Here is a 14,218-nt window from a genome sequence, read left to right on the forward strand (position 1 = left end):
AGTCCTAAAGGCTCTGAGAATCCATTTTGCATCAAGCACAGTTGGCTATGAATTAATTTCTAACACTCAGATGCCTCTTCCATGCATTAGAGTATTGCAAAACAGAATGCAGCATCTAAAATTTTCTCCTGGCATATTACAAGAAATTTTTCAAGTATTGCCTGCAAAAATTAATAACATGGCATCCCTTCATAAACATTGCATGTTATCATTTGACGAGATGTCCATAAAAGAGGCTCTTGAATTTGACACATCGACTAATACTTATGTAGGATACTGCACTGTTCCAGCAGCAAAGCCCAGAATGGAAAAAGAATACAAAGCTCGATTTAATAATGATCCCATATTAATTGAGAAAGAACGCGAAAAAATCTCCAAGACTGCTTTTAGCAGCAAAGCTACAAAAGCAATGACATTTATCTTAGGAGGTGTCGCTAAGAGGTGGAAACAGACAGTTTGTTATGAGTTGACAGGAAATAGTTTTTGTGCTGAAACAGTAAAAAAAATACTGATTGGAATTATTAAAAAGTGCCATGATGTTGGTTTAGTGGTACAAGCAATTGTGTCTGACATGGGAAATCGCAGCGTCTGGACAGCTTTTGGTATTAATGTAGGTCCGCATTCTAATAAAGTTTGGGTACCTCATCCAATAGATCCAAATATGAAACTTTACATTATGCCAGATCCCGTACACATCTATAAAAATATTGCAGAAATGCTGCGAAGCAATAAAGAAATTTTTATTGCTCAGCAATTCGTTACTGAATTCCAGTTTCCTTCTAACTGGGTTAAATTGGATCATTTGAAAACGCTTTGCAAATTTCAAGAAAATATGCGATGGAAGTTAGCACCTGGTCTTTCAGAAGATTATTTATTAATGAATCATTTTGGAAAGATGAAGGTCGGAAATGCTTCCAGAATCTTTAATCCACGTGTTGCTGCAGCACTTAATTTCTTGTCATACCTACCAAATGGTGAGTCTGAGATGAGGACAACGGCATGGTTCATTAAGATAGTATACACGTGGTTTAAAAATATGACAGCTCGCATTCCAATTCAAGGACTTGGGAGGAAAAATCCTGAGGCATTTGCAGCTACAGTTTATAATTTAAATTTAACTATGGATGTATTCCAAACAATGAAAGTTGGTCATGAGTGGAAACCCTGTCAAACAGGAGTCAAAGCTGCTACACTCTGTATTTTAGACCTAAGCACTTTTTACTTGGACGAAGTTGGTTTGGACTTTTTCTTGCCTGGCCGTTTCACAAGTGATATTTGTGAGAACTTGTTTTTAGCCATTCGTTACAAGCGCCCCAATCCATCCGCACTACAGTTCAAGCAACGTTTGAAAACTTGCAGTATTAGTCAATTCATGAAGCACAATTCTAAGTCCTCCTATGATCTTGATGATCGATCTGAATTGCTGAATTTATTAGATGCAGAAAACATGAAAATATCCGAAGATATTCGGTCACTTAATTCTCCATCTCTTGATGAAGAGGAAGAAATCATTCTTGCATGTCTCTCAGCTCAAGTTTTTTATGGTCTTGAGAACATTCCAGAAAATGATAAATATGTATTTTATAGAGTTTGTGGATATATTGTAAATAAGCTGCGAGAAGAGAAGCCATCATTCAGAGACTGCAATGCATGTCTTCAGGCTTGTAGACACAACTCCTCTGAACCACATAGATATGGGAAATTTAATCGTATGACCAATTTTAAAGATGGTGCTCTTTTTGAGGTATCCAATGATGTATTCGAGTTACTTTTGAGCGTTGAGGAAAAAATTATGGCTATTGAGACCTTTTTGCATACCTTAAAGTGTGACTTGCTGAAATTTTTAGAAGATAAAGTATGTACTGTAACAATTTCTCCCACTTCTCCTTTAAATCTTCAATGTCACAACATTTCTCAAGAAATCATTCATCGGTACATTAAAATGAGAGTTAAGTTGATGAGTGAAAAGCCAACTGAATGTCATGCCTCCAAAGCTGCGTCATCACAGCTTTCCAGTATGAGCATGGGATCCAGATATTTAGCCAGTAAGTTCCATCCTTCCCAAAAAAAAGTAAATAGTTGCCTTAAGAAAGTTCAACAGCCATAATTGTTTCCTCTAATCAACTGTGATCTTTGATCTATTGATATTTATGATCCTTTCTTTAGAAAAATAGTTGTCACATTATAAAAAAATAATTGCTACATTATTAAAAAAATTAAAATGTTAAAAAGACTTAAAAAATTTTTTTTTAAATACAATGTTTACATATTGTTCAATATATATTTATATAAATATATAATATATAATATATATATAATTAATATAATTAATAAATTTAATTTAAGGAAAAATAAATAAATTAGATATTTACATACATAAATATTGTATATAAATATTGAAATAAATATAATATTGTGTGTAAAATAATAAGTAATTAAATATAAATATATAATCTATATTTATATATAAATATATAATATATAGTATATATAATTAATATATTTAATGAATTTGCTATAATTTAAGTTAAGCAATAATTAAGGTAAGTAAAAAAAAGTTAACAAGGTAAGTGCAAATATATGGTATGTATAAGTAAATAAATATATGTATAAATAAATAAATATATGTATAAATAAATAAATAAATATTATTATTATATATATTATATATATTTTATTAATTAAAATAAATTATATTATAAAATATATTATATTATAAAATAATATAATTTTAATATAACTACTCAGTAAACACAAAGTAACAATAATATAACTGTTTTGTTATAATTTCTTACTCAACAATATAACTGTTATGTACAAGGCATGTTATATTACAGTTATATTATTGAGTGGAAAATTATAATATAACAATTATATTATTGTTACTTTGTGTTTACTGGGTATTGATCGCCATGTTGCATGCTTTATTCTTTTGTGCAGCAATTTCAAGTCAATCAGTTTGCGCCCCTCGTATCTAGAGGCCCTCTAGTCGGGAGTTACGGCGTCCCGACGCACAGTGGGCCAAAACGGCAATCTAGCTGGACAAAAGTAGTAATTTTGTTTTCATCGTTAAACAAATATTCTCAAGTGTTCTAAAATAGAAAGTAAACATGTACAAAGTATATCAGTTTAATTTGATAACATTTAATATACAGGGTGTTCCTTAAAAACCATCCACTAACTACATAGCGCTATTCCTTATCAAAGTCGTAATCTTTAATTAGGTAAAAACTTAACAAACGTTTTGGCCTGCCATTTTTAGACTATTCTCATTGTGTGTCAGTGTGTTAAATTAAGCAAATTACATATATCAAAAAATTATAATTATAACAGCAGTACATGTATGCATTGATCGCAATATAATTTTCGAATTAACTGAAATTAAACCTAAATTGAAACAAATAATTAAATAATAAAAAATTATAAAATAATAAAATACAATGCAATTGTAGTTTGCCAGTACGATAATAAAACTAAGACGTACGAATCGGCCTAACTGGCAATAATTTATTATCGTGACGATTCGACCATATTGGTTTTGGTCCGATTAATCGTCAAGACGTTTATAATCTTTGATACTTATATATATAAGCATCTCATTTTTTAAATAATTTAAATTAAATTAAATTAATAACTAAATAAATTCAAACGGCCAATTTCGAGCAATTATCAGGTGTTAAAGAAAAATATTTAATACATTCAATATAGTATACAATTTCGTTAACGTTTCGCGCCTTACTTGGCCTTCCTCAGAACAATAAAAATTACAAAAACGCATATATATCTCGCATTATTCTAAGAGTACAACGAATCAACTCATTACGACGCCACAATTTGCATTAATCCGGTCTCACCAAAGCAATCGGACAGTTAGTCATATTGAAGTCAAAAGTGTCAATTATTCGTCAATCCACGCACTGAGTCGGTCGCTTCTCCCGCTGTATGTCCCTTATTCGTCCATGAAAACTCATATGGATGTAAATTCCTTGTCTCACAACCATCTTAGTGACAACTATGTTAAAAATAGAATTCACATAAGACCGAAAAAAATTTTTGATTTAAAACGAGCTTAGCCACAAATGACTCACATAAGTAGTCGATGAAACAAAGAGCCGGGGTGAATTCATTACAACGTCTCGCACAACGTGTGTTCATCGTGAGAGATAGCGGACGACTGAGACGATACCCGCATTACAAGGACACGAAAACATAAATCTTTGTTATTAACCCAACGTTCAAGATAATCGATTCAAGATGTCAAAATAAGCATCGTTTAGCAGTTCCGTGTCTTTATTTAAATTTATACCATTAATCTGCTCTTTAATATGTATCATTTCTGCGGTTAATCTCTTTTTGTAATTATGCTCAACTTCCAGAATGCGCGTATTATCCCAGTCAAACGAATGATTAAATTTAGTAGAATGTTCCGAAACAACAGAATGCTTTGAATCATCTAATCTTATATTGTTTTTATGTTCCTTTAATCTAGTTTGCAGCTGCCTTTTTGTTTGACCGACATAAGAGGCATCACAATTGTTACAACATATTTTATAAACTACGTCATTATTAGAAAAATGGGCGTTCTTATCCTTATGGACCTTAATGATGCTACTAAGATTGTTAAGAATGCGATATCCCACAGAATTTTCAGATTTATCGATTGCTGAAGCGATGATTTCGGAAGTGTGCCCCAAATATGGAATAACAATAAAACTTTTTTTCTCTGCATTTTCGGAATCATCACTCGTATTGTTATGCTTAATCGACTGAAGTTTCCTCAGTCTCTTGTTAATATGTAAAAAAATCAAATCAATGGGATATCCATTACCAAGCAATACTTTGATGACAAAATTTAAATTTTTATTATAAAAGCTAGGATGTGATAGCATAATTCCTCTGTCCACTAAACTATAAATTGTTCTTATTTTATGTTGAATCGGATGATTAGAAAAGAAGGACAGTAGCCTACCAGAAAACGTTTCTTTATGGAACCAATCTGTTATAATTGTGTTTCCCTTTACAATCAACATCAAATCCAAAAAGCTAAGACGGCCATTATTCTCGTATTCGATTGTAAAATTAAGTCTATCATGATAACCATTAAAGTGATCCAGAACATCTTGAACGCTATCCCTCGGAATCTTCATAATAATATCATCCACATAACGTTTATAAAACGACAAATGGATGTCCAATGCACTCAGAACACTCTCCTCCAAATCCTCCATGACAATGTCGGCCAATGTCGGAGATAAAGGGGAGCCCATTGGAGATCCAAAAGTCTGCTTATATGTGACACCATTAAACGTGAAAAAAGTGGAAGCCAAAACAAATTGGACTGCAGTAATAAATTCAGCGCGAGATAAACTTGTTTTTTCTTTTATAAACTTCCATCTCTTTTTTAAACCTTCCACGACCAACTCAGAAGGTACGTTCGTAAATAACGAAACCGCGTCCAGTGAGATTAAAATCTCCGATTTCTGCACATTTATTTTCGATAGGTCAGTACACAATTCAAAACTGTTATCGACGTGGCTCTTTGGTTTTGGTAAACTATCAGCTAAAATTTTTTGCAAAAAAGCTGCTAAATTATATAGTGCCGTGTTGACAGATGAGACTATTATTCTAAAAGGAACGTTCTTTTTGTGAATCTTTGGGAGACCATAAGCTTTTGGAAGTGTAGAATCGCTGGAATGTAAGAAAAAATATTGATTCTTAGAAATATATTCCTTCTGTAGCCACTTTTTTATCAAGGCATTTAACTCCCTTTCTATTTTTGCAGATGGATTTCTTTTGACAATTTCATATGTATTTTTGTCACTAAGTAACAATTCCATTTTTTGAATATATTCTTTTTTGTCTAAAGCTACCGTAACCTTCCCTTTATCGGCTCTTGTGAAAATAACATCCGGATTGTTTCTTTGAAATTGGCAAGCAGAGTTGTACCTCGCAATGAGACTACGTTCAATCAATGTGACGGGTGGTCTTTTTTGTAATAAGTTGGAGAATTGAGGAATCGCCACATTGCGTATTCTGATTTTATTGTCAATTTTGTATTTGCCATCATTATTTTCCAAGTCCTTGATGAACTCATGTATGGCTTTTTTCTTATTAATAGAGAACGGTAAACTAAATTTATCTCCAAGTTGTAGTAAGGATGAAACTTCAGTGGGAATGTCAATGTTGGAAAAATTCAAAAACCATTTGTCATTAATGTAATCAAGCGGATTAGTATTTCTAGTGTTCAAAAATTGGAGTGGTTTAATTGAGATATTGATATCAGAAACAGAATCAGAATGTGCAAAATTAATATAATTAATTTTCTCCCTTCCAAGATCCGCAATCCTACATAAAAACTCTATGGGCTTGATCTTTTTATAGAAATTAATTTTCTCGGATTCCAACAACCAATCAAGTTTCTTTTTATGTAATGATGTTAATTTATATTTAAAGTTATCAAACGCTCTACTATGATGCGAAATAATCGACTGCCAAATATTTGAAGGTAAACAATCATAAAGGAAACGAGAACTATACAACAACTTCCTCTTAAGGTCATCCAAGCATCTATGTAAATCAAAGATTTCAATTTTTAAAGCGTCAGTTTTGAAAGAATACACCAACCTTTCGATTCTTCGCAACGATTTATAATGTGATACTCGCAGATTGTTCTTAAACAAGTGTGTGAGATGCGATGGAAAGACATTGTTATTTCTACATAGTAATAGAAATTGTAACTTCGCTTTGTTCTTAATAATTTTGTAGTTTAAATCTATCCAATCCTTCAATGCATAAGAAGCCCGATTGCCAAAATTATGTAAAATGAATTCTAAATTAAACATATGAAACCTAAACGGACGCATTATAAGGCCAGCGTATATTAAAATAAACAAATGTTTCGCTCGACAAAGTAACAACTAAATAAATTCAAACGGCCAATTTCGAGCAATTATCAGGTGTTAAAGAAAAATATTTAATACATTCAATATAGTATGATGGCGGTGGTTAAATTAATAATTTTAATCGCAATAAATTTAATAATTTAATTTAATTTAAATTATTTAAAAAATGAGATTCTTATATATATATATATATATATATATATACATATAAGTATCAAAGATTATAAATGTCTTGACGATTAATCGGACCAAAACCAATGGTCGAATCGTCACGATGATAAATTATTGCCAGTTAGGCCGATTCATACGTCTTAGTTTTAATAAAATACAAAATAAAAAATAATTAATTGAAAACTAAAAATAAACAGAAACAAATTAAAATACTAAATAATTTTATTTCAGTATTAAAGTGCCAGACTAAACTGAAATAAACTAAAATAATAAAATTAAAAATAATAAATCAAAATAATAAAAATCTTTCAGTTAACAAATAAAATAAAAATTAAAATCTTAATTACTACTGTTACTTTCATTAAAGTATTTACTATCGCAACCATCGCACGATTAATTTTGATCGAAGATGGTAGTCGTTAAAGATTTTTAGTGTATCAATAATATAAATAATATAAACTTGTGATATTTCCTTCTAAATCAATTTCGAGATATTTATGAAAAACCATAGATAGATGTCAATATCAAGAGACACGGTAGTCTCGCCAAGTACACGCGCAGCGCGAGACCGTCTCGTGTATCTTTACGCAAACGGACGAGTTACGAGTTCTAGAAAACGCTGTATCTATGAAACCGGCACTTAGTGGCAGCTAGTTTTAAAAGGATAAAATTCAGAAATATCTAAGGAATAACATGCTGGTAAAATGACGGCAGCAATCCGCAGCGTTTTTTTTGTAGACCTTTCTAAATTTCATACTTTGAAAATTTCATAATTAAACATCGGCAATGTTTGACTTAAAATACCGCTATTATTAAAAAACTATTATTAAAATTTGTTAATAAAATTTAAAAATATATACCTTTCTCTATATTTATCTAATTTAAAGTTTTAATATTCTTTAATATAAGCAGAATACTTCTTTATTTCTCAAGCGCTGCTAAAGTAATGATTTAACGTTTTGCGAGATGACATTTATACGACGTATTCAAATAATTGTTATAACACAACTACAAGTGTAAATGGTAAATATTTTGTAGAAAATGAACTATCCGATATCTTTCTTAAAAATATAATCGTTTATTTTAAGAAATATTAATCTTCGAAAATCGACTTTTGTCCAGCTAGATTGCCGTTTTGGCCCACTGTGCGACGCCGCGATCGCGCTCGGCGGTCTTCGGCCGCCTTCGGCACCGCTCGGCGCGTCGAGGCGGTTGCCGCGGTAAGCCCGTTCGCGGGCTTCCTAATATTACATGCTAAGCGTTTGAAACAAGGTGGGCACACCGTGCCCGTTCCTCGCCCGGCGGATGGTCGGCCGGGCGGCATCAGCAAGGTGTTAAGCCGGAACGATGCATTTTAGGGGTGCATCGTTACAAACTTATAAAAAATTAAATGTATTATTATATAATTATTGCATTTTTTCTCTTTTATTAAGAATTTTCTGATATTCCAAATTTTGTCATATGGCATTCTTAATATAAAATATAAAATATTTAATAATATTTAATATAAAATAATATTCGACGCTGACTGGCAAAAAAGATTTATTCGTATATCTGTATCGTTAATATTGTTATGCGATAGCTTTATGCTCACCAAAATAAGCAAGTATAAGAAAGAAAGAAGCGTCAGAGTCAGAGGATCACCACTACCCTGTTCGATCATCGATGTCAAGCGACAAGGCGCCGGTATACTACTTGGATGGGTAACCGGTTGAGAGAGCGGATTTCTTTGGACAAACGCGCGACGGCTATACGCACATATACGGCTTAATATATTTTTTTTTGTTCCGGTAATAAAATATTTTATTTTTCACATATCAACAAATAGTTTTTGCGTCAGTAAGAAAATTTTGTTTGCTAATACGAAACATTTTTTTAGTGTAAAATGTATTTGAAACATCTCTGAAGTGTTTCCGCAATATTTCGTAGATATATTTGAGAAATACTTCATAACATTGCCGAAATCTTTCAGCATGGTCGCATTTGAAATAATTGCGGACATTGAAACATTGCCGAAATGATGTAGAAACGGTGGTGAAAAATTTCTGAAATATTAATGAAAGATGTAATATTTCAAATGGAATTTTGCAGAAATGCCTTTGAAATATTACATGCCGAGTGGGTTATTATAGGCTTTTAGGGCCGATATCACAGTCTCCGATTAACGTGATCCTCCGATTAAACTCACTCTGCATCTCTTTCTAACTGTCCCCCTAGAAAGAGACGAAGAGTGAGTTTAATCGGAGGATCACGTTAATCGGAGACTGTGATATCGGCCTTAATCTTACAATTATGGCGTTTTCGATTTGCTACTCGACCCGACTCGGGTCGCATCAATGGACGTGGAATACATACATAGATATGTATGTATTCCACGTCAATGATGCTAAAGTCCTGTATACATGATGCGACCCGAGTCGGTTTGAGTCGCAAATCGAAAACGCCATTAGTTTCAATAATTCAACGTTGTTCTTTCATCTAGTCCGATTAGTGGGGTACTTTTGATTTGTACACGTAAGCTATATAATTTGTATATTAAACGAAAGTTTTCATGAAGTGACAGCTCTAGGTACAAAAGGTTAGATACACCAAGTAGTATCAAATAAAATTTTTTGAATTTTTTTAAGTTTTTAGTCTTCAATTTACCACTCCACCCATCATTTCTGTATGTATGTACTTACTTTAAACGTGTTAAAGAGATTTCAAATCTGTAAAGCCAATTCGAAGAAAATCATACACCTATAAATATCGGTCATTGCCATCGCTCCGGGAATATAAAATGTAAAATATCTCGTAAAGTATTCGATGATTTTATCTCAAGATTTTTATACGTAGCATAATGAAAGGAAGCGAATAATAATATTAATTTTTACATTTTGCAAAAATAATTTTGCAAAATATACGTCTACAAAACGCAATAGAATTTTTTTAAATCTCTTTTTTTTTACAACAATCGATTTCTGTCATTATTCTCCAGATAGCCAAATGCTGTGAGTTTGCTGCCATGTTGCCAACAACCCAGATAGCCAAATGCTGTGAGTTTGCTGTCATGTTGTAATTTTGACAAACTAGGGACAAGGTGAGACAGCATTATGTCTGTCGGGTTAAACTCACATGAATTCTAATTCTATTCACGGCAAATTGAGAGCAACATGTTTACACGGATTTATTATCCGTGAAGAGTTGATTTGTGACAGCAACTTGACGACAACTCGTTGTCGTCCACGATTAACAGCATATTCAATGCAATTTGAGGGCAACTTCCCAGGCAGCAGCGTCACGTGATTTTCACGTCAGTTTATGGTCAATCGTTACATCAATTATCCTTTTATAATTATGTAATAATGACTTAAAAATGACAGGAATAAGTCACAGACCAATGATGACATTTCAAGACGTTAAAAACGTGACCTGTATGACCTTTTTGGCCTTTTAATGACGTTTTAATAAGAGGATTGTAAAAATCTAATTTATATACAAAATTATAATTAATTAAGAAACCAGATTTGTTATAAAATATATACATTTTATGTTTTGTGTTTATTTAATTATTATCAGTCTTCAAAAATAAAGGTACCATTAATATAAGGTTACATCAATCTAAAAGTGTGCCACACTTTATTATAAAAGTGGACTCCACGATACAACTGATACAAGTTGTGCAGTTCCGTCATTTATATATCGTTCATATATACTATCGTTCGTCATATTTTAAATACGAGAAACAGATCCTAACGGATGCCATCTATCGGATCCGACATTTGCACATTCTTTAGAAACGTATGACAATTTCATATTGTCAACACTATGTTAGCAACGACTTACAATTAAAAAACTTCATAGCTTGAAGACATATACGCAATAACGGATGGAAATCATTATATATGTGTTGTTGCCATCATGTTTGCATCATGATGCTCAAGATGGAACGACGAATCATACATTGTTGTCATGTTGCTCACATGTTGTAGACAACATAACGTACCAGTATTGCGGACAGTTTGCTCTCAAAATTGCGTCAACTGATTGCATGTATAAGCAGTCATGTACCTGTATTTGTAACGTGTTCTATTTCGATGTCAGCAAATTTACAGCAAATATATAACAACACATGCAATACATTAGTTTGCTCAATATGCTATATCACGCTTGGCTATCTGGGAAGCAGCTTGTCGTTAATGTAACTAATTTTGACAAACTCGGGACAAGGTGAGACAGCATTATGCTTGTCGGGTTGAACTCATATGAATTATATTTCTATTAACATCAAATTGATTGCAACGTGACAGCATCAATTTGTGAGGGTTTTGTGACAATTTCATATTGTCAACACTTCGTTAGCAACGAGATACAATTAAAAAACTTCATAGCTTGATGACATATACACAATAACGGATGGAAATCATTATATATGTGTTGTTGCCGTCATGTTTGCATCATGATGCTCAAGATGGAACGATGAATCATTAATTGCTGTCATGTTGCTGACATGTTGCAGACAACATAACGTACCAATATTGCGGACCGTTTGTTCTTGAAATTGCGTCAACTGATTGCATGTATAAGCAGTCATGTAGCTGTATTTGTAACGTGTTCTATTTCGATGTCAAAAAATTTACAGCAAATATATGAAAACACATGCAATGCATTAGTTTGCTCAATATGCTCTATCACGCTTGGCTATCTGGGTCTACGTATAAAAGTATCAAAGTAAAGTCATTGAAAAGTGAATACTTTACGAGATTTCATATTTTATATTAAAAATATCATGAAAAAATTTAAAATATTTCAGGAAATTCTTAACAAAAGTGAACTTTATTATAGTATTTTGAAAATGTCTCGAAAAGGCTACAAGAATATGCAATTAAAAATAGGGATCCCATTTAAAAAATTCAAAGTGACCCTAATTTGACCTTTAGGACGCCACCTAAAATCAAATTAATGAGGTCAGTAAATAGATCTTTCTAAGACCTACAACTTTTGTCTAAAAACATTTTTTTCTTGCATTGTTTACGAGACGTTCGACTATATCCAAATTTTTGGCCCACCCTGTATGTATGTATAGTTCTAAGAGAAGCTACATTGAAAAAACGTTAAAAGAAAAAACTAATTAAAAGGAATAAAAATTGAAGGCTCTAGTATTGGAAGTCACCAAGTAGAAGAAGAACGGGCTAATTGAGAGTCAGACGCGGTAAGCGGTGCGCAAATTTTTCTTAAATAATAGTTTATTATTTTCTCGTACGTTTTGGTCCTTGTATTGGACCATCAGCAACTAGTTGATACAAAAAACATCTTTATTATAATGCGTGATTGCTCCGCGCGTCATTGCTTTGCGTATTTCCTGGTATCCTACTTGATGGACGGAGTGAGTAGCCCCTCCTTAGTCACAAAAACTCTATCCGCATATTCATTTTTATAACTCAATTATCTCATTATTTTACGTTAATCACTATATTTTATCGCTAAGAATTGGGCCGTATAAAATGTCCCCTACAACAAACTCTCTTTATGACTAAAACCAGAAGAAAATTCGCCATGCTAGCTTGCCGTTGAGCATTGATAAAGACCACACGTACTATAACGCACGACTATATATGTAGTGTATGTACATACCTCCCTTTGATATGATATTTTACCGTTTTATTATATATTTTATATACAATAATGAGATGTTTATACATGAATCTACGCGTTATAATAAAGATGTTTTTTGTATCGACTAGTTGCTGAAGATGATTGGACCGAAACATATGAGAAAATAATAAACTATTAATCAAGAAATATTTGCGCACCAATTACTGCGCTTGGCTCTCAATTAGCCCGTTCCTCTTCTAAAAGGGATAAGTTGATAAATTTACAAATATGTTCTTTAATACAATTCTGGGAAGTTTTATTCCTAATTACTAGCTGCAGCACTTTACATTCTATGTATTGTTTTTCGCGCACTCATAGTATCGGAATGCGAATCTTGCCGAATTCCATTGGCGACAGGTCTATTCATCCAAATCCCCTCCCGTATCTCGTCTCTTTCCTCCCGTTCGTCCTATTCGAATATATCCTCGTTTCATTCTCAACAGAAAAAGTATGTGAAAGTATGATCAAAATAAGCAAATCTAATTTTTGGCGAAGATGCGGGGCGAATAGTGACCATGTCGGCAAGAGGAACGGCAGTCGCTGCACTCATCGCGCGAGAAGACCAATTCTCGCAGCCAATATTACGACAGAATACGTATATGCATACGTACATACAGGTATAAGTATAGAAACGCGGACAAGCGCAAATTTCCTCGCGACACGCGACAATATCGGATAAATGCGATAGAGAAGAATTTTCTTCCGTGCGTCGCGTCATTATACATGGATCGCGCGAGTTGTTAGCTTCGCACATCGTAAATTACGAGAGAGCGTTCGAATCGCCTCGCGGCTCGCCTGCCGTTGCCGCTGGCTGCACGTAGGAATGTGGCACTTCAAAATGGCTGCCAGTTAGTCTAGTAATTTACAGCCGTGTCTGCCTTTGTTGTTGCGCGTGTGAATCGCGGGTTCTCTCGCGAACACCGCGGAATCTGGCGGAATTCGAAGTCGGCCGCAACACGGAGCGATGGTGTTCGCGCGCGAGCGAGCAACCATCCACACACGCGCACGTGCGAGGTGTAATGTACGCGCGTGTCGCGTGTACGTATGAATGTGTGCGTATGTGGTCGCATGCTTACTCCGCTCAAGTCCGATCATCCGTTCGGTATCGCACGCACCAGGAGATACTCGGCGCTACTTGTGCCCGATGTCGCTGACATTCATCGCGCTTCACCTCGCATAGTTTTGTCACTTTCGTCACATGGCTCGCCACGCGGCGCGAACGTGAGAAAGCGCGACGGGAATATGCTTGGACAAACGGCTGCTGTTGCTGCCGCCGCCGCCGCCGCCGCCGTTGCTGCTGCTGCTGTTGCTATTGCTACTAGTGCTGCTGCTGCTGCTATTGCTGTTGCAACCACTACTGCAATTACTACTGCCACTACTGCCAATTCTAATGCTAATAATCGCGCGCCCGTCACCATTGTTGCTTCGTCCAGAAAGTCCCATCCTAGCGAATTTTTTGACGAGTGGCCACTCATCGTCGTCGTCATTGTCGCCGTCGCCGTCGCCACCAC

At 34.1% G+C, this 14,218-nt stretch overlaps 2 protein-coding genes across 4 annotated transcripts in view; both read right to left on the minus strand.

Annotated features, from left to right (window-relative positions):
- The window catches only part of LOC139783779 (uncharacterized), a 36,587-nt gene extending 22,397 nt beyond the window's left edge, over positions 1-14,190 (minus strand). For 2 of the 3 annotated variants that reach the window (XM_071722948.1, XM_071722946.1), the window contains exon 1: positions 14,123-14,190. The gene's annotated coding sequence lies outside the window, so the exon portion shown is untranslated. Of the gene's footprint in view, positions 1-13,783 lie in introns of all 3 variants that reach the window. The other variant, XM_071722947.1, reaches the window with a different exon arrangement.
- LOC139783778 (uncharacterized) lies at positions 3,114-5,832 on the minus strand. Its single transcript, XM_071722943.1, has 2 exons — positions 4,089-5,832; positions 3,114-4,012 (listed from the first exon to the last, which is right to left on the minus strand). Exon 1 carries the CDS (start codon positions 5,265-5,267, stop codon positions 4,236-4,238), a length of 1,032 nt encoding a protein of 343 aa, XP_071579044.1. The 5' UTR covers positions 5,268-5,832; the 3' UTR covers positions 3,114-4,012; positions 4,089-4,235.
- Positions 14,191-14,218: the final 28 nt, after the last annotated feature.

Source organism: Temnothorax nylanderi, unplaced genomic scaffold (genome assembly GCF_030848795.1).
Source record: "Temnothorax nylanderi isolate EJ_2023f unplaced genomic scaffold, tnyl_v1.0 TNYL_tig0539_pilon, whole genome shotgun sequence".
NCBI classification, from domain to species: domain Eukaryota; kingdom Metazoa; phylum Arthropoda; class Insecta; order Hymenoptera; family Formicidae; genus Temnothorax; species Temnothorax nylanderi.

Coding starts and splice junctions, on each gene's coding strand:
- LOC139783778 (XM_071722943.1), bottom strand. CDS start 5,267: ATGGGCTCCCCTTTATCTCCGACATTGGCCGACATTGTCATGGAGGAT.